The sequence below is a fragment of the Carcharodon carcharias genome, chromosome 15 (assembly GCF_017639515.1).
Source record: "Carcharodon carcharias isolate sCarCar2 chromosome 15, sCarCar2.pri, whole genome shotgun sequence".
Taxonomy (NCBI): domain Eukaryota; kingdom Metazoa; phylum Chordata; class Chondrichthyes; order Lamniformes; family Lamnidae; genus Carcharodon; species Carcharodon carcharias.
This window is the reverse complement of record NC_054481.1, coordinates 7079839-7103175: the sequence shown is the minus strand read 5'-3', so window position 1 is coordinate 7103175 and position 23337 is coordinate 7079839. Positions and strand designations below refer to the sequence as shown.

The 23337-nt window shown below is 40.4% G+C and overlaps 1 protein-coding gene across 1 annotated transcript in view; it reads left to right on the top strand.

Moving 5' to 3' along the window:
* The window catches only part of LOC121288049 (eukaryotic peptide chain release factor GTP-binding subunit ERF3A), a 73640-nt gene that overhangs the window by 26814 nt on the left and 23489 nt on the right, over window positions 1-23337 (top strand). Inside the window, exons 2-8 of the mRNA XM_041206317.1 lie at window positions 11798-11842; window positions 12397-12627; window positions 12856-12889; window positions 13989-14066; window positions 14598-14778; window positions 15544-15698; window positions 20926-21066. Of these exons, the coding sequence (XP_041062251.1) occupies window positions 11798-11842; window positions 12397-12627; window positions 12856-12889; window positions 13989-14066; window positions 14598-14778; window positions 15544-15698; window positions 20926-21066 (865 nt within the window). The remainder of the gene's footprint in view (window positions 1-11797; window positions 11843-12396; window positions 12628-12855; window positions 12890-13988; window positions 14067-14597; window positions 14779-15543; window positions 15699-20925; window positions 21067-23337) is intronic.

The window sequence follows — 23337 nt, the reverse complement described above, 5'->3', positions numbered from 1 at the left end:
TAGACAGCCTTTTAATAATTCTCTTTGAATTTGGTCTCTGCAGCCCACAGGGGTTGTTAGTGTGTCTTCAGAAATAACAAGGTTTTCTTCAACACTGCTAGATTAGTTGCCATTGTTTAAAGCCAGTCGTTTTAAACGGTCGTGGCCCAGTTTTAAAATTTTAGTAATTAGCCATGCTATAAAAAATAGTGTGAGGTCTTAGCTCTGTTGCATTGCCATGATGTGTTGTCGAGTGGTTGGGGGGGGTGTGTGTAAATCTGTTATGGATACGGAGACACCTGTGTATATTAACATTGTGCACTGCCCCCCACCCCTTTGAACAATGTGCCAATAAACATTCTACGGTCCTTGGTCCTAGCCGTCCTGGGGGCTGGTGTGACCTACTTTTTGGAGGCCAGCTTAATCATTTCTGTCATCTTCCTTTGTTAGGGATATTTTGGATTGATTGGGTCCTTTTTCAGCCGTTTCCCCTCTCTACTGCCCTCCTTTGCCGAACAGTCTATGCAACTGTGACCAAACTTCCTCCAGTTGCTGCACCTCAGTCTTTCCTCCACTACCTGTCTTGCATTCCTGGGCCATATGCCCTGTTTTGCATGTGTAGCAATTTTTTGTGCTGGTTACTGCAGCTACCCTCTTGTCTGTGGGTATTTGCTTTGTATCTACCTCAGCAGCCCACTCCACTATCTCATTGTAACCTGTCCCTACTAATATTCTCAACTCGACTTTCTGATATTGAGGACTTAGCCCTTTTGACATTATCAGAAACATTGGATCGTCCCTGTCTGGGTTATCCATGCTGGAGCAATCCCAATTGGCAGTATGTCTTTTCGATGTAGTCATAGGCACCTTTGTCTTTTTTTTTGTTGTGCATACAACCGCTGACCTGTAATGTCAGGCATTTCTCAATCATTCCTTGACCTGTCTCTTGAATCAATTATATCTATCCACTCAGGTTAAACTCTGAATGTTTGTCCATTTCCCATTGGTAACTAAATTATTCATTTGTAGCCAAATTTGGTGGGACACCTCGGATGTCACCAAGACTTGTATGTCCCTAGGTTGGAGTGAGTGGATACCGATCCTTTCCTCCAATTTGTTTCAGGAATCAGTATTTGCGTGGTTTTGTTTAGGGGTAGGTTGGTCCCTAGCCATCTTTTGTCTCGGCAAGGATAAAAGGGACATGCGTTACTGTTGTGTGGGTATTACCCTGACCGTCATGCAGTTCTGGTGTATAGTGGGGGGCCAGGTGGAGCTGAGGGGACCATGGCATTATATTCTGGTGGCTGTTCCCAGTCCCAGTCATCGCCCTGGCTGCCACATTTGATAGTTTCTTTTACCAGCTCTCCCTGGTAAATGTAGTCATTCTTGTCTCGGGTTGTAAGCCTCAGGCCTAGTGTCTGTACCACACATTATTTTGTTTCTTCTCACTCTGATTTTTTTTATGCGTTTACTGCATCCAAAATAGCTATTGATAATTATTATTGAGCCTTTTTTCTTCATTGTTCTGAGCATCAACCGCCCCTCAGTTTAGCTGGGGATCCTCTGAATCCTGTCCTTAGTTTCTCTAGTTTTCTGTTCAATTTAGTTATCACCCCTTCTGAACCCCACTCATTCTCATCTCGTCCACATATGTTATACTGTATATCCACCTCTGACCTTTGCTCTGATGGCTCTGACCTTTGCTCTGATGGCTCTGACCTTTGCTCTGATGGCTCTGACCTTTGCTCTGATGGCTCTGACCTTTGCTCTGATGGCTCTGACCTTTGCTCTGATGGCTCTGACCTTTGCTCTGATGGCTCTGACCTTTGCTCTGATGGCTCTGACCTTTGCTCTGATGGCTCTGACCTTTGCTCTGATGGCTCTGACCTTTGCTCTGATGGCTCTGACCTTTGCTCTGATGGCTCTGACCTTTGCTCTGATGGCTCTGACCTTTGCTCTGATGGCTCTGACCTTTGCTCTGATGGCTCTGACCTTTGCTCTGATGGCTCTGACCTTTGCTCTGATGGCTCTGACCTTTGCTCTGATGGCTCTGACCTTTGCTCTGATGGCTCTGACCTTTGCTCTGATGGCTCTGACCTCCCTGTCTCTTGGTGCAGCTCTACCAAGCTTGTCACCGAGGGACAGTTCTGACCTATCTACTGGCGGCTCTCAGCTGACTGCGCAGCTCCTGTTTCCTCCTCAGCCAACTCTCAGATTTATGTCTCCATGAACTGTATTACACGACTGCCAGACTTGCACCCAAATCATTGCACTGTAATCATATACCCTGGTAAATGATTTAGATGTTAATCACCATTACAGTGACATGGTTACAAGCTGATCAAGGATGGGAAATAAATATACTTTGGAAAGACAGTGGCAGAGGAGTAAGGGTAGCCCTGAGATACGAGGATGCCATAAGGACATTAGTGAGAAAGGATCTGGCCTCAGAAGCCCATTAAGTAGAGTCCTTATGGGTGGAAATTAGGAATAGCAAGAGCCAGAAAACACTGATGGTAATAGTTTATAGGCCCCTAACAGTAGTTATATCTTTGGGTAGAGCATTTTATAAGAAATTATTGGAGCTTGTAACAAAGGAAATGAAATAATTGTGGGGACTTTAATCTTCACCTGGACCACTCTTGCCACAGCCTGGAAGATGAGTTTGTAGAATGTTTTCTTGACAGCTTCTTGGTGCAATACATTGTGGAATTGACTAAAGCTAATGTTTTCTTAGATCTAGTATTCTGTAATGAAGCATGTTTAATTAATAGTTCAGGTAGGAACTTTCCCATCTAAACCCATGTTGACAACTGTTTATTGTATAATGGTGTAGGTAATCAAATTTACTCCTGATTGATAAAAGCAAAAAACTGCGGATGCTGGAAATCCGAAACAAAAACAAAAATACCTGGAAAAACTCAGCAGGTCTGGCAGCATCTGCGGAGAGGAGCACAGTTAACGTTTCAAGTCCGAATGACCCTTCAACAGAACTAAGGAAAAATAGAAGAGAGGAGAAATATAAACTAGTTTAAGGGGGGGTGGGACAATTAGAGCTGAATAAAGGGCCAGTAATAGGTGGAGATAACCAAAAGATGTCACAGACAAAAGGACAAAGAGGTGTTGAAGGTGGTGATATTATCTAAAGGAATGTGCTAATTAAGGGTAGAAAGCAGGACAAGCAAGGTACAGATAGCCCTAGTGGGGGTGGGTGGGGGTGGGGTGAAGGGATCGAAATAGGCTAAAAGGTAGAGATAAAACAATGGATGGAAATATGTTTAAAAATAATGGAAATAGGTGGGAAAAGAAAAATCTATATAAATTATTGGAAAAAAGGGGGGATGGAATTGGAAAGGGGGTGGGGATGGAGGAGAGAGTTCATGATCTAAAATTATTGAACTCAATATTCAGTCTGGAAAGCTGTAAAGTGCCTAGTCGCAAGATGAGGTGCTGTTCCTCCAGTTTGCGTTGAGCTTCACCGGAACAATGCAGCAGGCCAAGGATGGACATGTGGACATGAGAGCAGGGTGGAGTGTTGAAATGGCTAGCGACAGGGAGGTCTGGGTAATGCTTGCAAACAGACCGAAGGTGTTCTGCAAAGCGGTCACCCAGTCTGCGTTTGGTCTCTCCAATGTGGAGGAAGCCGCTCTTGGAGCAACTCCTGTGCATCCATCCTCACACCCTCTCCCTCCCAGAAACATGATAGGGTCCCCCTTGTCCTCACTTATCACCCCACCAGCCTCCGCATTCAAAGGATCATCCTCCGCCAACTCCAACATGATGCCACCACCAAACACATCTTCCCTTCACCACCACCACCACCCCCCCTGCGGCATTCCGCAGGGATCGTTCCCTCTGGGGCACCCTGGTCCATCACCCCCTACACCTCAACCCCCTCCCAGTCTGTCCGCAAACATTACCCAGACCTCCCTGTCACTTGCCATTTGAACACTGCACCCTGCTCTCATGCCCACATGTCCGTCCTTGGCCTGCTGTAATGTTCTAGTGAAGCTCAATGCAAACTGGAGGAACAGCACCTCGTCTTCCAACTAGGCATTTTATAGCCTTCTGGTCTGAATATTGAGTTCAACAATTTTAGATCATGAACTCTCTCCTCCATTCCCAACCCCTTTCCGATTCCCCCCACCCCCCCACTTTTTTTCCAATAATTTATATAGATTTTTTTCCCACCTATTTCCATTATTTTTAAATGTATTTCCATCCATTGTTTTATCTCTACCTTTTAGCCTTTTTTGATTCCTTCACCCCAGTCCACCCCCACTAGGGCTATCTGTACCTTGCTCATCCTGCTTTCTACCCTTAATTAGCACATTCCTTAGATAATATCACCACCTTCAACACCTCTTTGTCCTTTTGTCTATGACATCTTTTGGTTATCTCCACCTATCACTAGCCCTTTATCCAGCTCTACTTGTCCCACCCCCTTAACCAGCTTATATTTTACCTGTTTTCTATTTTTCCTTAGTTCTGTTGAAGGGTCATTCGGACTCGAAATGTTAACTGTGCTCCTCTCCACAGATGCTGCCAGACCTGCTCAGATTTTCCAGGTAATTTTGTTCTTGTTTTACTCCTGATTGTTACTTTACATGGATTTTAGTGTCTTATCTCTGATTTATTACCCATTTTGGGTACAGGTGGATGTAAAATATTCAATCTGTTGTTAGCTCCAATATCCAGTGACTACCACTAATTGTCAACACCTCAAAGTTATCCTCCCTCGTCTTTCTCATAAATACAGAATGCCACCTATCTATAGGGACTTGTGGTTTTGAATGCTTTTAGCCTGACAAGGACTTTGATCTCATTTATATCATTAACATAGCCTTGGTTCTGTCTGCTGGAGAGGACATTGCTTATGCCTTCCCCTCTTAACGCTTTGAGATGGTAACCATTCAACGTTTACTATCTTGAACTTACTGTTTTGTTCCTATTATGCCATTTTTAACTACCCTCTTCCTACCATTCTGCAGCTCTGTTCTTTGCATGTTCTCTGCTCTCTGATCCATTTTACTTATTCTGTATAGTATAAACATTCTTTAATCTGACTTTACTGGTTCTAGGTTTATCATGCATGATCAACATTATGCCCTGAAATTTGTAATGTTAGCCCTCTACCGAGAGAGCTCAACTATCTCCTCAAATTATTTTGATTAATACCTGCTCACAGACACTTAGTTTGGGTTCTGCCAGGAGCATTTGGCTCCAGGCTGCATTACAGCCTTGCTCGTGGACAAAAGAGCTAAATTCCAGAGGTGAGATATCAAGGTAGCCTTTGACCGAGTGTGGCGTTATGATCTCAGTAGAGACCACTAACATGTTTTTGGAAACCTGAAACCCAGGTGTTTGGTAAAAGAATGAAGTAACATGCTTCACTGTTTTAAAAAATTTTAATACACAAAAATCAAACGTGAATGCTAATAACAGCAGTCTATCTTAAATAGTTACATTAAAGATATTAAAAGTACAATGAACACATACTTTTACTCTAAACTGAACTTATTAACTTGGCTTTCCGTCTACGACCATTTGACTTAGAAATCAAGTGAGATACTCATCAGAAATTAAAGTTTAACTACTTGGTCTGAGGATTGTTTTCAATGATTTGCATAAGGGCTGAGATTTCTTGGGCCTATCACTTAATTCCAGCAAAGTTGTCCATCAGATCACCTCTAACCGCCCCACAGTTGTAGACTACCCTCTGATACAGGCGTCGTTAGCGCCTTGAGCGTGGCCACCTCATGTCAGAACTCTGGTTCCCAGAGTCCTTCAGTTCTTGAGTGTTATGAGAGCTGCACTCATTCAAACAAGTGGAGGGTATTCCATTACACTTTTGACTTGTGCCTTGTGGATGGTGGAACAGCTTTGGGGGTGAGGAAGTGAGCACTCTTCGCAGTGCTCACCTGGGTACCATTCAGGCAATTGCAATTTCTAACAAGAGATGGTATCCATCTCCATTTTATGTTCAATGGCCTTATTGGGAGAAGGCAGGAGAATGGGTTTGAGAAACTTATTAGCCATGATTGAATGGTGGAGCAGACCTGATGGGCCGAATGGCCTAATTTCTGCTCCTATGTCTTATGGTCTAAACCCTCCAATATCCAATGTGTCACCATCGACAAAAAACTGAACCAAGCAGCCATATAAATAGTAACTAAGAGCAGTTCAGAGGCTGGAATTCTGCTTAGTGCTCACTTCCTCACCCCCAAAGCTGTTCCACCATCCACAAGGCACAAGTCAAGAGTGTGATGGAATACCCCCTGTTTGCCTGAATGAGTGCAGCTCTCATAACACTCAAGAAGCTCGACACCATCTAGGACAAAGCAGCCTGCTTGATTGGCACCCCATCCATCACCTTCAGCATTCACTCCTTCCACCACCAGTGCACACTGGCAGCAGTGTACACCATCTACAAGATACAATGCATCAGGTCACCAAGGCTCCTTTGACTGCATCTTCCAAACCTGTGACCTACCACCTAGGCACAGGTGAAAAACAAGGACAACCGATAGATGGGAACACCACCACCTTCAAATTCCACTTCAAGCCACACACCATCTTGACTTGGAACTGTATTGCTGTTCCTTGACTGTTGCTGCGTCAAAATCCTGGAATCCTCTCACCAATAGCAGTCTGGTTGTGCCAACACTACAGACTAAAGCAGTTGAAGGTGGTTCACCACCACTTGTAGGGTAATTAGGGGTCACCAATAAATGTTGCCTTTGCCAATGATGCCCACATCAAAAAAGAAACTAAATATAAGTTAAATTTATATCTGTCATTTAAATTTCTTGCTATTTGGAAAAGGTAATTTATAACAAGATAGGCAGTTGTTTCTGATGCATGGAGAAATGCCCTCATCGACTAAAATTCACATCTAATTGCTTTCCGGGAATAGCCTTTTGACCGCAAATGGACCTGAGGATCTGGCTAAGAAGGCAGTCTCAAATTTCAGAAATGCACTGCAATTGCTTTTTGTATATTAATGGTACATGAGTTGTACACAATTGCATTTTAACAGACTTGCATCTTGTATGCTGCATGCTTTTATTCCTGCGTACACCCTTTCATATTCTTAGTGCGGTAACAAATCAGAAACCAAAAGGAATGAAACTAGTAATCAGTGGCTGTGAAGGGTATCTAAAAATTACCAATCAGTGAAACAAGTAACAAGATAGATAACATCAGTGCAGTTGGTCAAAATGTTAGTTTGGTTATTAACGTGAGAAACATAGCCTTGCAAGATGCAGCGTACCTGGTATCAAGTGTGTGCTCATCAGTGCTCAGCTTCACTTGGTTGGCCATGTAATTTATACACAGGATTCCTCCAGACCAAAGACAGTATCCTACAGCAAGCTGAGCACAGGAACCCGCACAATAGGACATCCCAAACTGAGATACACTGGCTATCAGAATATCATTGTAAGTTGGACCCCACTACACGGGGAAAAGACAACTCCTGACAGATCCAAATGAAGAAGTCTGTCATTAAGCAATCTCAACATTTTGAAGAGAACAGAGTTAGGTCCCTACAAGACAAGTGAGCACAATATAAAGCCAGTACCTTCACCCACCCCTCCAACAGTGTCTTCATGTGTAATATTTGTGTTTGGAACTGCAAATGAAGATTTGGTTTAATATCTCTTATGAGACCACATCAACCTAGACGGTGAACTATTGGTCTCCTTGCTAACACTCATCCATTGGATTCTCCCATTGATTCAACATAACTAGAAGTAAGATGTTTTGCATGGTAAATCTAAAAATATTCATAATTCATAGAAGAATCATAAAGTATCCAAGTCTGCATAAAAGGATACATTCTCAGACTTTTTGTTCTGACATGTTGCATATGATTCAACAGTCTTTTTCCATTTTTCTCCCATTGCATGTCCTTTAATTTACAGTAAGCAACACAATGTTGTACAAGGAACGGTGCATTACACTGAGGCACTACTATAGTGCTGCTAAGAGAGAGCTGTGTAAACCTCTCTGACTTCTGGAAGCTATTTTCAAAAAACCTTCTGTTTCCAACTTGGAATGTGATGGAATACCCGCCACTAGCTTGGGCTGTTGCAATTGCAACAGTGCTCAAGAATCCCCTTAACAAATACTAGTACTTTCACTGTATAAAGATTAGTTATAAAGTTCAAACATTTTTTGTTTTAATTAACGTGAAAATTGTTGCTGGCGCTGAGCAACAACTCTGTCAAGACATGGCAGCTTCAGCAAGCACAAGTGGGCTGTCATGCTCAGTTTATCCTAGCTTGTTTATACTTGTTAGCCTACCCACCACTTCTGCAATAGCCTGTCAGTGGAGCTGATAATGGCCTCACCAGCACATTCATGTTGACAGCCATACCAGGTCTTGCTTCTCCTTGTCTTTTACCAATGAACAAAGCAGAATGTACCTTGAGTACGTACAATCTTTCCTTGACAACACAGCACTAAACGGATGACAGTGGGCCTCTAGGACTAAGTGGGAGTTTCCAGTTCCTTATTTCCTGTCCGGGATTGGGGATGAAAATGATATCGTGTTGGTGTCAATTGGTGCCTTGGGGCTGAAAGGTAAAATGCTGGATAGTATATGTAATCTTCAAGGATTGGCAATAAATTTAGTCGATTTGTCTGCATGGTGGAGTCAGGGAGCCACCTTACCCAGACCTCTAGTTAAAAGCCCCTGTTCTTTAAGCCTAGATAGATGTTTACAGCACAGGAGACCATTCATTCCCATGTCCACTGTTGGGATTATTTCTTTGTGTATCCTATCCACACCTGGTTAATTGTTGAAAAGATGATTGGACAGCAATTAAGGGAGATAAATCCAACTGATCTCCTGAACCTCCTACCCAGGGTCGCTAACCACAGACCACTGGAGGATTCATCATATCAGTTGCTCACCACTGTACAAGGCAACCAGTTGAGGGCTTTGAAGTTATTGGGTAAATTTTGAAAGTACTGCTAACATGGAGCCATGTATCATGCTCACGGCTTCTCCAAAGGACTTCCTGTCAGTGGAAGGCATTTCCAAATATTGGCCCTGATATGCTGCTAGCTCTTAATGCTTTAGCAACCTCCTGTAAATTCATTGTTTGCTGCAAATTCTTTGTATTTCAGCAAGAAGTGATGTTTCAACCAATGCAGATTCTTGGATGGCAGATGTAAAACATAGCTGTCATTTTGTTCAAGTCAGTGAAACATCAAGGTGCAAAGGATCTACTCCAATGAAACATTTCCATGCCATTTACTGGGGTCTAATGCACCTGTATCCTTATTGAATGGTGACTTACAATTGTAGGAGTTATAGCTGGTCCGATGTTCTTTATAGCCCATCTTTCTAGATCTAACTGTAGTTGTCCTCCTTGGCCTGTAAATTTTCGTGTATGTGTTTGGCCTTGATAAGATACCTATGTATGTTCAATATTTAGCAAGCATTGGCCAAGCAAGTTGATTATGCTACCATGTTTTTTCTACCATGCACTTTCTACCAGGGAGGAAACACTTAAAGAAAACTAATTTCTGACCCATTCAAAATGCCTGGTTAGCAGCGAAAACAAAATATTGCTTTGCTGTTCAGTCTCAAAGTTGTGTCAGATGATTTTAGTATGTGTCAGCAAATAGTTTTCAATGTACTATGAGCTGACTCTAGAACTGGGCTGATTTTCAAGTTGTCTTAATCCCTCAATACAAAAATGAAAGATGATGGGAGCCGATGGCTGTCAGCTCAGTATCCTCGTTTATCCTTTCCTCACCCTCCTGCTGTGCGCTGGGATGCAGATGTACAGTCGGCAGCTGGCATCCTCGGAGTGGCTGACCATCCTCGGAGGATTCCTGGGATCGATTTTCTTCCTCTTCTACTTAACAGCCTTTAACAACTTGGAAAGTGTGGTAATTGAAAAAGCATTCCAGGCCAAGATATTCCCAGAGATCACGGTGTGCTTACTGCTGTCTCTCTTTGCATTGGCATTAACCCACCAGGTGTGCGTCACAACCTGCTTCATCTTTTCCATAATTGGACTGTATTATGTTAACAAGCTCTCTGCTGCCCTGTACCAGGCAGGCCCCCTTGCGATCAGAACCCTCCCAAGAAGAATTGAAGCTGATAAGCCTCGCTCACTGCGGGTCTCTGAGGGGAGACTCAGCCCTATTTCTGAGGGTAGGGAAGACTTGCCCTTACACGTATGAAGTTCTGTGCCTGCTGGTCCACATTACTGGAATAAAGTTCAGTTTTAATTTTTCTTAAAAAAAAACATGCAAGTAAATCATTAGGAAATAAAATTTAAGAGCCACGGGAAGAAATCCGAATTCTGTGTCTGGTACTTCGGAGATTCTTAATTCAAAAGTCAAGATAAGCTGAAAGTAAATTTTTTGCTTATTTATCAAAACAGCTTCAAATAATATAAGAAATGAAGCATCAAGGTTCATGAATTTGAAACGAATGGTAGAACTTGTGTCAATGTCTGTTTAACTTGAGACATAGAGATCAAACTTTGAGCACCAAGAACTTTAAATCCAAAAAATGATTCTGCAAAAGGAGAACAAACTTTTTTAAGGTAACAGATACTGTTCTCCCCCCACAAATCCCTCCATCCTTTCCCCTGGAAAGGAGCTGACTCCTTTCCTCTTCACTTCATTGACCATACAGACGCCCAATGCATCGTGCCATCACCGTTCAGCATTAACAAGCAAGAAAAATAAATAATCTCACTGCATGTATAAAATAACTTACCAATTTCCTGTCATGTGCACAGGGAGTGAAAACCAAAGACAGCCTTCAGGTGAAGTGTGGTTAGAGACTAGCTGTTGGGCACAGGCATAATGAACTATTACTATCAAGTTCCTATTTTGTATGTCATCTTTTAAATGTGCTTGTACCACATTTATTTTGTAATTACACCCTGCTAGTTGTGGTGCTGCAGTGCCTCTGAAGAAGAATGATTACATCAAGTTTACATAGGCAGTTCCCATTGTCAATCCCAATGGCTACACTATAATGTATTAGTGTATTTAAGATCGAGATAGATAGGTTCTTGATTGGTAAGGGGATCAAAGGTTACGGGGAGAAGGCGGGAGAATGGGGTTGAGAAACCTATCAGCCATGATTGAATGGTGGAGCAGACTCGATGGGCCAAATGGCCTAATTTCTGCGCCTATTTCTTATATTTGTAATCCATTTTCTAAATTTTTGAAATCAGTTTCAACATCATGTTGCAAAGGATTTTGCACTTGTAACTTTGTCCAATTTTCTGAATTTTTTTGTTACTTTAGAAGTTGAGCTGCCTTGCTACAATGTCACCTTCCTTTATAACCTTGATGTCTTTTTTTTGCTCATCCGTAACCTCTAATAATTTAAGCCTGACCTATCCAGGTCTTTTTTTCTTAATTCATGTGTAGTCACATTCAGTGAATCTACTCTACCTTTTCCATTTCCTATTTCCTTCCTGCACTGGGTTGTTCAAAATGGCACATGGTTTGATAGGGCTTACTGAATTGAGCCCTATCACTATGGTTTTGCATGAGTTCTTCATTACCTCTTTGCCTAGGCTTCTGCGCTTCTAGATATACCTATGATTGTATTCACTCCTTCTGTGGCTTTAAGTTTTTGCACGCTCCTAATGACCTCTGTGTCTCACCAAAGTGCCCTTGCTCCTCTACTGCATATAAAATGTGACCGGTATTTTCTTTCCCTGTGAAATGCAATGCATGTCTGTACCATGGGACATGGAATCCAAGTTAGTTAATGAATTTGGATTGGTTCTAGTTGCTGTTCCTAACAAATAATTCTGTTTCTCTCCTTCAGGGCCAGATGCTACAGATGCCAGCATGGAGGTTTCAGAGCCAGCTGGTAAGACACTTTCAATAGAATTTTGACCTTAAACATGGTGCATGTTGCCACATTATACTGTCAATTACTGACAATTTGCCTATATTTTTAGCTTCAGGTACATTCTTTGCACTTATAGCATGTAACCATTAAAACAGGTTTTTCCCAACAACCCTTTTTAAATTTATTTATATGCATGTATGCATATACACATGTGCTATTATATTTTTTACAATTTATAAACAGTTTCAGATTTAAGCGAATTGTTTACTTGCAGGAGCTGAGTATTATATGCCTTCCTTGATTGTTCTCGTTTCCGAAGTTTGGTGTAATTTATTTGGACAAAATTAACAATGTACTTTCAGTGTGGATTCACCAGCATATAACCATGTGGTTCCATGCTGGTTTTGTATTTAGTGAACAGATTTCATGTAGTAAAATACTGTCTTGCAGATGCAGCTTAGCTATGCAGCTTAGCTTTACAGATAATGGTTTGCTGTTTGAACATCAGCTAATTTTTAATTCATTTGTCTGAATGAACAACTACTGAGATCCTAACTATATCAATTTTACAGCACCAGTAGAAAATGGCGATACAGAAGCTGGATCTGATGAATCATGGGAACAAAAAGCAGAGCCAAGTGAAGCAGAGCCAGGAGGTGGTCCTGCTGGCGATGGAGGGCCACCTTTGGCAGCTCCAGTAGGAATGGAAGAGGAGGAGGACGTGTCTGTGCCAAAGGTTGCTGTGGTCGAACCAGGTGCCCCCAGGAAGGAACATGTAAATGTTGTATTCATTGGTCATGTAGGTAGGTTAATAAGTAAAATGACATGGTTGTGTGCCTCACTTAAAACCCAGATTTGATGAATTGCTGATCCTGTTTAAAAAGTCACATTTCCAATAATTGCCACATTTGAAAATTGCCAGGCAGCAACAGAACTTTGCTGAAAGAAATATTCTCATTTTTAAATAATTTTTCTCAAGCTGAAACTTGTTCATATTTTTGTGTAATAATATTGTTTCCCTTTTCCCTTAGATGCTGGAAAATCCACTATTGGTGGACAGATAATGTAAGTTAATGCTTCTGTTCTGAAAGATGTAGAGCTGGAGTGAGGAAAACTCCTTTGTAATCAAAGTTCCCAATTTGTTGTTTGGCTCAGTGTTGCATTCTATTTGGTAACCAATCTTCATAATAACCTTGGTGTGTAAGTGAGAATGCTTCATTCAAGCCCTGTCACTTGAATCAGTAGTATGTGGGATTGAGACCCACGACAGGTTTTAAGATCATAATTTGTGTTGAGGCTTTGGTTGTTCAGGCCAGACATTGAGATTCTGTAGACTTATTCACAGTTCATCATCATGTCATCCTCCTTGTTTCCTGCACAGCATTGCACTTTCATCTGATATTGTTCAAAAGAAAAGTCAACGAATTGCATTTTGTGTTTTAAGATAGCATAGAATGGGTGGCTATTTAACGAGGATAATGGTTCCTCTATTCCAGAAGTTTATTAATTTGATTTGAAATATCTGAAGGTGATGGGATGCAATTTTTTGCAACCTTAATTTGGTTTAATTTCATGTCTGTTGCAGTAAGTTCTCTAATACTTTTGTCCTGTTTGATCTTTTACATTCTTTGCCATAGTTCTGAGCACGAATAGATTTAATTCAGACTACAATTGCAGTAGTTTCTTAGTCAAACTATTCTCAAACCTTTTTTGAAGCATTTTTGAAAAATAAACCTTTGAACCCTTAAAATGTTTCTTCAGCTATCTGAGAAAAAGTTAGTTCCTCAATTATACCAGCTATGAAGATCAGTATTGTAGTGTCAGTCACAGGATATGTTTCAAAAGAAACTTGTTTCTTTAAGTGATAACCATGTTGGAATGGAACTGAAGTCATTTCTTGACCATTGGAAGTGAGCATAAAAGGATTCCACTGCACAAGAATGTGTAGAAAAATAATCTTTTTCATACAAAGGGCTTTGAAAGTCTTCAGGCATGTGTAACATTGTATATATTGTCACATTCTAAAATAACTTGAGGCATGTATTTAACTCTGGCTTTACGATGATCAACACAAAAAATTGAAGTAGAATGTTTAACCTGAATCAAATATTGATCAAAACATGAGTAGAAATGTGTTCACCTTTTACTGGTAATTTTTTTAAAGGTACCTCACAGGTATGGTTGACAAACGAACACTGGAAAAGTATGAGAGGGAGGCCAAGGAAAAAAATAGAGAAACATGGTAAGGTTATGTTTGTATGTTAAGTACTGAAAATTAAACGGCATCAAGATTCCTAAATTAAAACTTTATTTTAGGATCTATTTCTAAATTTTCAATCTCATTTTATGTTTAAAATTACTTGGCAGTTGAGTGAATTTGTCTATTGACAAATTGACCAGGCGGTCCTTTAGTTTAGAACAGATTGGAACAATAGTCTGGGTTAAGCTAGCCGGTTTCTACTTGATGCTCGAGCCAGTATTATTGGCTTAAGTACCTCAGCCTAGGAAGAGCGAGTTTGGTTGAAGTTCTGTACCCGTGATCTACTTGAAAGTAGTTGGTCTTTTCCCTACCCCCTTGCTTGATTGCTAACTTTGATTAGTTGTTAGGAACTTGCTGTATGCGGAGTGAATGTGTATTCTTCCGAATTTGTGGCCCTGTTTAACATGTGTAGATTTCTTTTCATTGTGTTTTGTTAACTTGTTGGATGAAAAAACATGAAATGACCAGTTTTTTTTGTTCTTGCAAAATATTACAAAATCTAATTATTTTTAGGTACCTTTCCTGGGCCTTGGACACAAATCAGGAGGAGAGAGATAAGGGCAAAACAGTAGAAGTGGGCCGTGCATATTTTGAGACACAAAAGAAGCACTTCACCATTTTAGATGCTCCAGGCCACAAAAGCTTTGTACCGAATATGATTGGTGGGGCATCTCAAGCTGATCTTGCTGTCTTGGTAAGAAATCAAGTCTTCTGGTTTCTTGGGCATTAAACTGATTCAGGAACTACTTTAATAGTAGACCAGAAAAGAGGCAATGGTGAAATCAAAACAAAATGCTGGACTTAATCAGGACATCTGTGGAGAGAGAAACAGTGTTAAACATTTCAGGCCGATGACCTTTCATCAATGTTCTCAGCATTCCAGATGCTGCCACACCTGAGTGTTTCCAATATTTTCTGTTCCAGTTTCAGCTTTCCAATTTACACAATATTTTGCTTTTGTAAGAGACAAATGGTGGTTTTCCACATAGCACAAAACATATACAGTTGGATTCATGTTTATTGCAATGTAGCTTTGAAAATAATGTGATAGTTTAACTAATGACACTATTATGGCAATCGTTCTTGTTTTTGTGACCAAATGCGTGATGTACAAAATCTGTTGTTCAATCAGTTCATCTAACCTAATAGAAGCTGGAGTTCATCAAGAAGGAATATTTTTTTGATGTCTTAAAGATATTAACTACAGGTTTAGGTTATATTCAGAATGTTGAATCTCAGTGCAAGACCTGAGTTGGTATCTTGCTTTTGTCTTGTAATTGCACTCCCCCTTTATCTGGAATGGTAAAGCAGGCCATTGCGCATTTCTTCTTGCTGTTCAAATGTACCTCTCCCAAGTTGAATAAAATTGCCATTCATGGCACATGTACAGTAATTGTACAGCCATTCTTGCATGTGAGAAAAGCCCCCATGATCTCTCCTTCCTACTGTGTCACTTTAGGTTATATCAGCCAGAAAAGGTGAATTTGAAACAGGCTTTGAAAAAGGAGGTCAGACACGAGAACATGCTATGTTAGCAAAAACAGCAGGAGTGAAACACCTGATCGTTCTCATCAACAAAATGGATGACCCAACAGTAAGCTGGAGCCAAGATAGGTATGATTTCCACATTATACTATGTTCTTTGAGTGATGATTATTTTAGAAGCCTCATAATTAAAAACAAAACTTGACATAGTATTAGCATCCTATTTTGGTGGAACAAAGGCACATGATTAAATGCTGAATAATTGAAACAATGTGACTGTTTCCAGTGTAGTTGTCATGCAAGGGGAACAATTTATAAGATCTCTCTCCCTTTCAGTATTCCCTACAAAGAATGTTTAATGTTGGTCTTAACCAACATGCATTGTGCTACATTTATCCAAGTTAAATGCCATTTGCTGTTGTATGGCCCATTTCCCTTCACATGTGAATCTTTTCACATTTGATTACAACTCTTTCCTGTCATAACCCTTACTCAGATTTTGGTATCATCTGCCAACTTCTTGACCATACTCAGAACCTGACTGCCCAAGTCAATAAGAGACAATAAACCGTAGCAGGCTGGACTGATCTCTGGGAGCCAGTGCTAATAATGTGCATCCAAGCTGAACCGTGTGTTAATTACTATGCTTTGGCTTTGGGATTGGAGCCAATTCATAATCCAGTGTATCAGATTCCATCTTGTGACGACAATTGCATCATTATTTTAAAATATTTAAGGTGGCAGCATCATTATGATAAGACATTTTTGTGTATTTGAATTAGGGGATAGATGGGAACCAGGTGTTGCTGTGGGATTGGCACTGACCTTTTACTCTGCAAACTAAGTTCAGATTCCATTTCTACTGAGAGGATGAAAGTCTTCTCTGACACCGATTCTGTAAATTAGTCTGAGCAATGTTTTCATTTCCTACTGCTTTGGATCCCACAGCGCAAAAACTGATCCTAAATTTATCATTTCACTCAGACTGCATAATGACAAATGTGCAAAAATGGAAAACCTTTTGCACATCAAAGGGAAGTGCTCATTTTACCCTGGAACTCAGGTGTATTTTTGAACCAGGACAGTGGGAACCTTCATCTAACTCTTCATCTACTGTGCTATTCCTGACCTTGGAGCGATTGTTGGCGTTGGGCACTAGAAATGAGTAACATTGTTTTGCCCAACAGTTCACCTAATAAAAAAATTATTGAAATGGCAGCATGTTGACATGCCAAGAACGTGCTGCAGAATGGAAATTTACATGGGTCCTCTGAATACATGTTTAGATTTCTTGTCATTTTTTCCCTGAATAATAACCATGATTCTCCATGGAAAAAATTTGAGTAAATTGACCACAGTTAGATCAGAGCATCTTTCGGTAGTAAGTGAGCAAAGCATTTGGGAGCAAGATTTTTCATGCTGGGGAATTGCATAAGTGAAGAAAGGCAAATGCTCTCATTCCCCTTCGAATTTTCGAATTTAACTAGTTGCAAATCAGTGAATTTCATTTTTATTGAACAATAAAGATTAGAAATAAAAACAAAATGTTGGAAGTACTCAGGACAGGCAGCATCAGTGGAGAGAAATAGTATTAACATTTCAGGTTGAGTTGACCTGTTGTCATTATCATTCTGATGAAAGGCCATCTGAACCTGAAACCTTAACTTTGTTTCTTTCTGACAGATGCTGCGTGACCTGCTGAGTACTACTTGTTTTTTTTTATTTCGGATTTCCAATATCTGCAATATTTTCCTTTGTTTGAAAATTTGCAACTAGTTGGAACTAATAATAATGAGCTTGTTCCACATCTGGTCTGACTGTCCCATCTGACATTTTCTTCCAATTTTTCATTTTTGACTAAAATCATAGATGGTATGCAAAGACAGTGCTTGCAATAATGAATTACCACTACTTCCTTTATTTATCCTTGGTTCCCTCTTATTTCTCATCTACACATTGCCCTTCAGCAATGACATCCAACAACACAGCATTAGTTTCCATATGCACACAGATGACACCCAGCTCTGCTTCACTTCCAATTCTCTTGACCCCCTCCACTGTCTCTTAAATTGTCACGTTGCTTGTCAGATGACAAACCTGATAGTCTTTGGTCCCCAACACATACTCTGTTCCGTGTTCCCCAATTCTACCCCTCTACCTGGCAACTGTGTCTATGGCAAAACCAGACTTTGCAATCTTGGTGTCATATTTGACTGAGATGAGCTTCTGACCATATACCATTCCGTCACTCCTCTGAACAACATTTGATTCTGCTGAAACCCCCTCATCCGTGCCTTCATTCCCCCTAGATTTGAAAGCTCCGGTGTACTCCTGGCAGCCTCCCATTTTCTACTGTCCATAAACTTGACATAATCCAAAGCTTTGCCCATGTTCTTCCTTGCATCACATACTGTTCACTCATCACTCTCTGGCCTACATTGGCTTCTGGTTAAGCAATGTCTCGATTTTAAAATCCTTGTCCTTGTTTCCAAATCCACCTATGGCCTCACTGCTCCCTGTTTCTATTAACTTTAGCCTGATAAGCCAGACTGTGCTGTTCAAGTCCTAACCTCTTGAGCATCCAGATTTTTAATTGCTCCCACAGCTACCAAGCCCTAAGCTGTTGAATTCCCTCCCTGCCCCTCTACCCCTCTTTCCTCCTTGAAGACTCAGCTTAAGATCTTGGCTCTGACCAAGCTTTTGTTCACCTGCCCTGAAATCTTTGTGGCTCAAATTTTGGTTGCTGACGTTTCTATGATACGCTTTGGGACATTTTACTTTTTAAAAGGTGCTGTATAAATGCAAGTCGTTTGATCAGATTTTACTGTACAGTTTTAAATCATTTTGTATGCTACATTATATTTATGTAGTCAAGCAGATGTTGGATATTTTTTCTTAACCTTAGTTTGAGCCCTTTTTCAACTTATGACATTCCTACGTGAAGTTGAGAAAATTGATTGGAAGGCTAAGTACAGTGAAAAGCCCTAATTAGCCAAAACATTACTTTTCTTGGGCTGGGCGAATCTTGTTATTTTTACCCTGGCAGAATAATATAAATATTTACTATTTTTATTATCATATACTGATATAAGAAGTCCTTTTGGGTTAGTAAAAGCCAATCTTCAAAGCCCACTGTGGTACTCTGTTGGGTTGAAGAAAAGAATGATAGACATGGTGGTTTAACCATTTTCATACACAATGAATAGAATTAGAGTTTAATCTCTAATCAGTGCCAATCCTAGAATCTTCCTTCATAAAAATGGGATTTAACTTAAGCTGTAAGTTGATGGCTCTAATTGTGGGGTGGAAAACCTTTTACATACTTATGAACTAGGAGCAGGAATAGGTCACTCAGTTCTTCACACCTCCTCCACCATTTAATAAGATCGTGGCTGATCTGATTGTAACTGCCTGTCTCCTTCTGATAATCTTTCACTCCCTTGTTAATCAAGAATCTATCTAGCTCTGCCTTAAAAATATTTCAAGACCCTGAGACATTCGGAAAAAATTTCTCCTCACCTCTGTCTTAAATGAGCGACCTGTTGTTTTTAAACCATGACCCCTAGTTCTAGATGCTCCCACAAGAGGAAACATTCTCTCCACATCCACTCTGTCAAGTCCCCTCAGGATCTTAAAGGTTTCGATCAAATCACCTCTTACTTGTCTAAGTTCCAGTTGGTACAAGCCTAACTTGTGCAACCTTTCCTCGTAAGGCATCACTGCCTATTCCTGCTATTAGCCTAGTATATTTTCTCTGAACTGCTTCTAAAGCATCTACATCTTTAGTAAAATAAGGAGACCAGTACTGTACACTACTCCAGATATGGGCTCACCAGCGTCCTGCACAACTGGAGCATAACCTCCCTAGTTTTGTATTCAATTCCCCTCACAATAAATGATAACATTCTATTAGCTTTCCTAATTAATTGCTGTATCTGCATACTAGCCTTTTGTGATTCACACACTAGGGCACCCAGATCCCTCTGAATCTCAGAGCTCTGCAATCTCTTGACATTTCGATAATATGCTGCTTTTTAATTCTTCCTGCCAAAATAGACTATTTCATATTTGCCCACGTTATACTCCATTTACCAGGTCTTTGTCCACTCACTTAACCTGTGTCACTTTGTAGCCTCGTTGTGTCCTTCTCACAACTTACTTTCCTACTTATCTTTGTTGTCAGCAAATTTAGCAACCGTACCATCTGTCCCTCTTCCAAGTTATTTCTATAAATTGTAAAAAGTTGAGGCCCCCAGCGCTGATCCCTGTGGCACACCACTCGTTACATCCCACCAACCAGTAAAAGACCCATTTGTGGTTACCCACTATTATTTGTTAGCAAGCCAATCTTCTATCCACGCCAATATATTACTTACGACACCAAAGCTTTTATTTTCTGCTGTAACCTTTGATGTAGCATCTTATCAAATGCCTTCTAGAAATCTATACATTACATCCACTGGCTCCCCTTTATTCACAGCACATGTGACTCTCTCAATTCAAATTAGTAAAACATGATTTCCCTTTCACAAAATGTTGTTGACTCTACCGGATTGCGTTGAATTTTTCTAAGTGCCCTGCTATAACATCTTTAATAGCTTTTCCTATGCCAGAAGTTAAGCTAGCTGGTTTCCTGTTTTGTCTCCCTCCCCCTTTTTTAATAAAGGAATTACATTTGCTATATCCTAATCTGATGGAGCCTTCCCCGAATATAGGGAATTCTGGAAGATTAAAACCAACACATCAACTATTTCACTAGCCACTTGTTTCAAGACCCTAGGATGTAGTCCATCAGGACCCAAGGATTTGTCAGCTCGCAGCTCCAACAATTTGCTCAGAACCACTTCTGGTGATTGAAATTTTCTTGAGTTCCTCCCTCCCATTTTCTGATTTACAGCTATTTCTGGAATGCTAACTCTCATCCACTAGAGTGAAAAGCAATGCAAAATACCTGTTCAATTCTCCTTACTTTCCATCATTAATTAGGTGATGAGACATCTGTTTAACATGAGCCACGCTGCTGTTACTTCTACAATTTAGTCATCACTACATTTTAATAAGTAAAATAAATTAGAATTGCTTGTATTGTAATTAAATGTTTGTCGTAATGTTTTATAAAGGCTCGCTAATTAGAAGCAACAAATACTTTACTGCACCAAGGCAGCCATTTTGAAAGTTTCTACCTTCCTAGCCTAGACAATATCTAATAGTGTTAGAAAAGGAAATAGGCACTAATCTGCCTGAAAATTGCTACTCAATTGAATTTCAAAGTGAAGCAAAATGTTTTGCCACTTTTAAACAGTGGCATTGTCCTGCTGTGAATCAGACTGTCTCAAATGATTTTTCTCTCTCTCAGGTATGAGGAATGTAAAGAAAAACTTGTGCCCTTTTTGAAGAAAGTTGGTTTCAATCCTAAGAAGGATATTCACTTTATGCCTTGTTCTGGACTAACTGGCGCAAACCTAAAAGAACGAGCTGAGAACTGCTCTTGGTACACGTAAGTATATATCATAGAAAAGAGATTAGCAATTAAAAGTGGGCAGAAACTAATCCAAGTTGTTAACTGTTTGTCATAACCTGATAGAGAAAGAAGCAATAATGTCAGTGATGCTCAAATGTGAGTTTAGGGGAGGCTGAAGTGAAATTTTAGAATCCTTTTCTAAATTCTCAAATGGAGTTAACATCTCCCCTTCAGTGCACAAACATTATACCCTTGGTTGTGCAATCCAAGTTCTTGGCTCTAGGGCTGTCATACGAATTACGAGCAGAAGTAGGTCATTTGGCCCATCGAGCCTGCTCTGCTATTCGATAAGGTCATGGCTGATCATCTATCTCAATGCAATTTTCCCCCACTATCTCCATATCCCTTGATGTCATTAGTATCCTGAAATCTCTCGATTTCTGTCCTGAACATGCTCAGTGATTGAGCTTGCACAGCCCTCTGGTGCAGAGAATTTCAAAGATTCACCACCCTTTTGAGAGAAGAAATTCCTCCCCGATCTTAAATGGACTACCCCTTATTCTGAAACTGCCTTCTGGCTTTAGACATCACCAGCCAAGGGAAAACCCTATCTGCATCTACCCTGTTACTCCATGTAAGAACTTTGTAAGTTTCAATGAGATCACCTTTCGTTCTGCTAAACTAGAGAATGCAGGCCCAGTTTCCTCAAACTCTCAAGACAATCCTGACCCCTCAGGGATCAGTCTGGTGAACCTCCGTTGCACTCCCTCCATGATAAATACATCTTCCTCAGATAAGCAGACCAAAACTACGCAATACTCCCAGGGGCAGCCTCACCAAGGCTATATACAACTGCAGCAAACATCTTTACTCCTGTTCTCATCCCCTTGCAATGAAGGCCAGCATATTATTTGCCTTCCTTATTGATTGTTGCATGCTAGCTTTTAGTGACTCGTGAACAAGGACACCCAGGTTCCTTTGGGCATCAACACTTGCCTACCTCACCACTTAAGAAATACACTGCTTTTCTTTTCCTCTACCGAAGTAGATTACTTCACATTTATTCACATTATATTCCATCTGCCTTGTTCTAGCCCTTTCACTTAGCCTATCCAAATCCCCTTGAAACCTCCTTGCATCCCCCTCACACCCTTAGGTGGAAATGCTGTTTGGCCCCCATAAGCAAATTATTTATATAGATTCTGAATAGCTGTGACCCAAGCACAGATCTTTGTGGGTATCCCACAAGTAACAACCTGCCATTCTGAAAATGATCCATTTATTCCTCTTTTCTGTCTGCTAACCAACTCTCAGTCCATAACAGTATATTACCCCAAGCCCACGTGCTCTAATTTTGTTTCCTAACCTCATTTGTGGGACCTTATCAAAAGCCTTCTGAAAATCTAAATACACCCCATCTCCCTTATCTATGCTACAGGTGACATCCTCAAAAAATAAACTCCTAACAGGTTGGTCAAACATGATTTCCCTTTCATAAATCCATGTTGACTCTGCCCAATCATGTTGTCATTTTCCAAGTCTCCAGTTCTCATTTTTTCTAATAGATTCTAACATTTTCCCTACTACTGATGTCAAACTAACAGTCTACGGTTCTCTTTTTTTCTCTCTCTCACTCCTTTTTTAAATAGTGGGGTTACAGTTACTACTTTCCAGTCTGCAGGAACCCTTCCAGAATCTATAATTTTGCAAGATAACTACCATTATCTCCATAGCCATCTCCTTCAGCACTCTGGAATGTAGCTCATCGGGTCCAAGGGATTTATCAACCTTCAATCCAATTAAGAGTACTGCTTTATAAATTCCAACTACTTTCAGTTCCTTATTTTCACAAGCTCCTTGGTTCCCTTGTATTTTTGGGTGATTTCAGTATCTTTATGAAGGCAGACACAAAGTAATTGCTTAGTTTCTCTACTATTTCCCTGTTCTTCGTTATAAATTCTCCTGTCTCCACCAGTAATGGACCCACATTTGTCCTTGTTAATCTTTTCATTTCCACATAACTAAAGAAGCTTTTACAGTCTGCCTTTGTTTCTTGCTAGCTTGCATTCATGTTCTCTTTTTCCTTTCTTTCAGTTCCTTTGTCTTCCTTTTCTGGATTCTAAATTGCTCCCAATCCTCGGTCTTAACACTTTTTCTGGCAATCTTATAATCCACTTTCTTCGATCTACTGCAATCTTGGACTTGTTTTGTCATCCACAGTTGAATCACCTTTTCTGTTGGTTTTTTGTGTCAAAGAGGAACGTATATTTGTTGTAGACCACGTAATACTACTTTAAAAACTAGCCA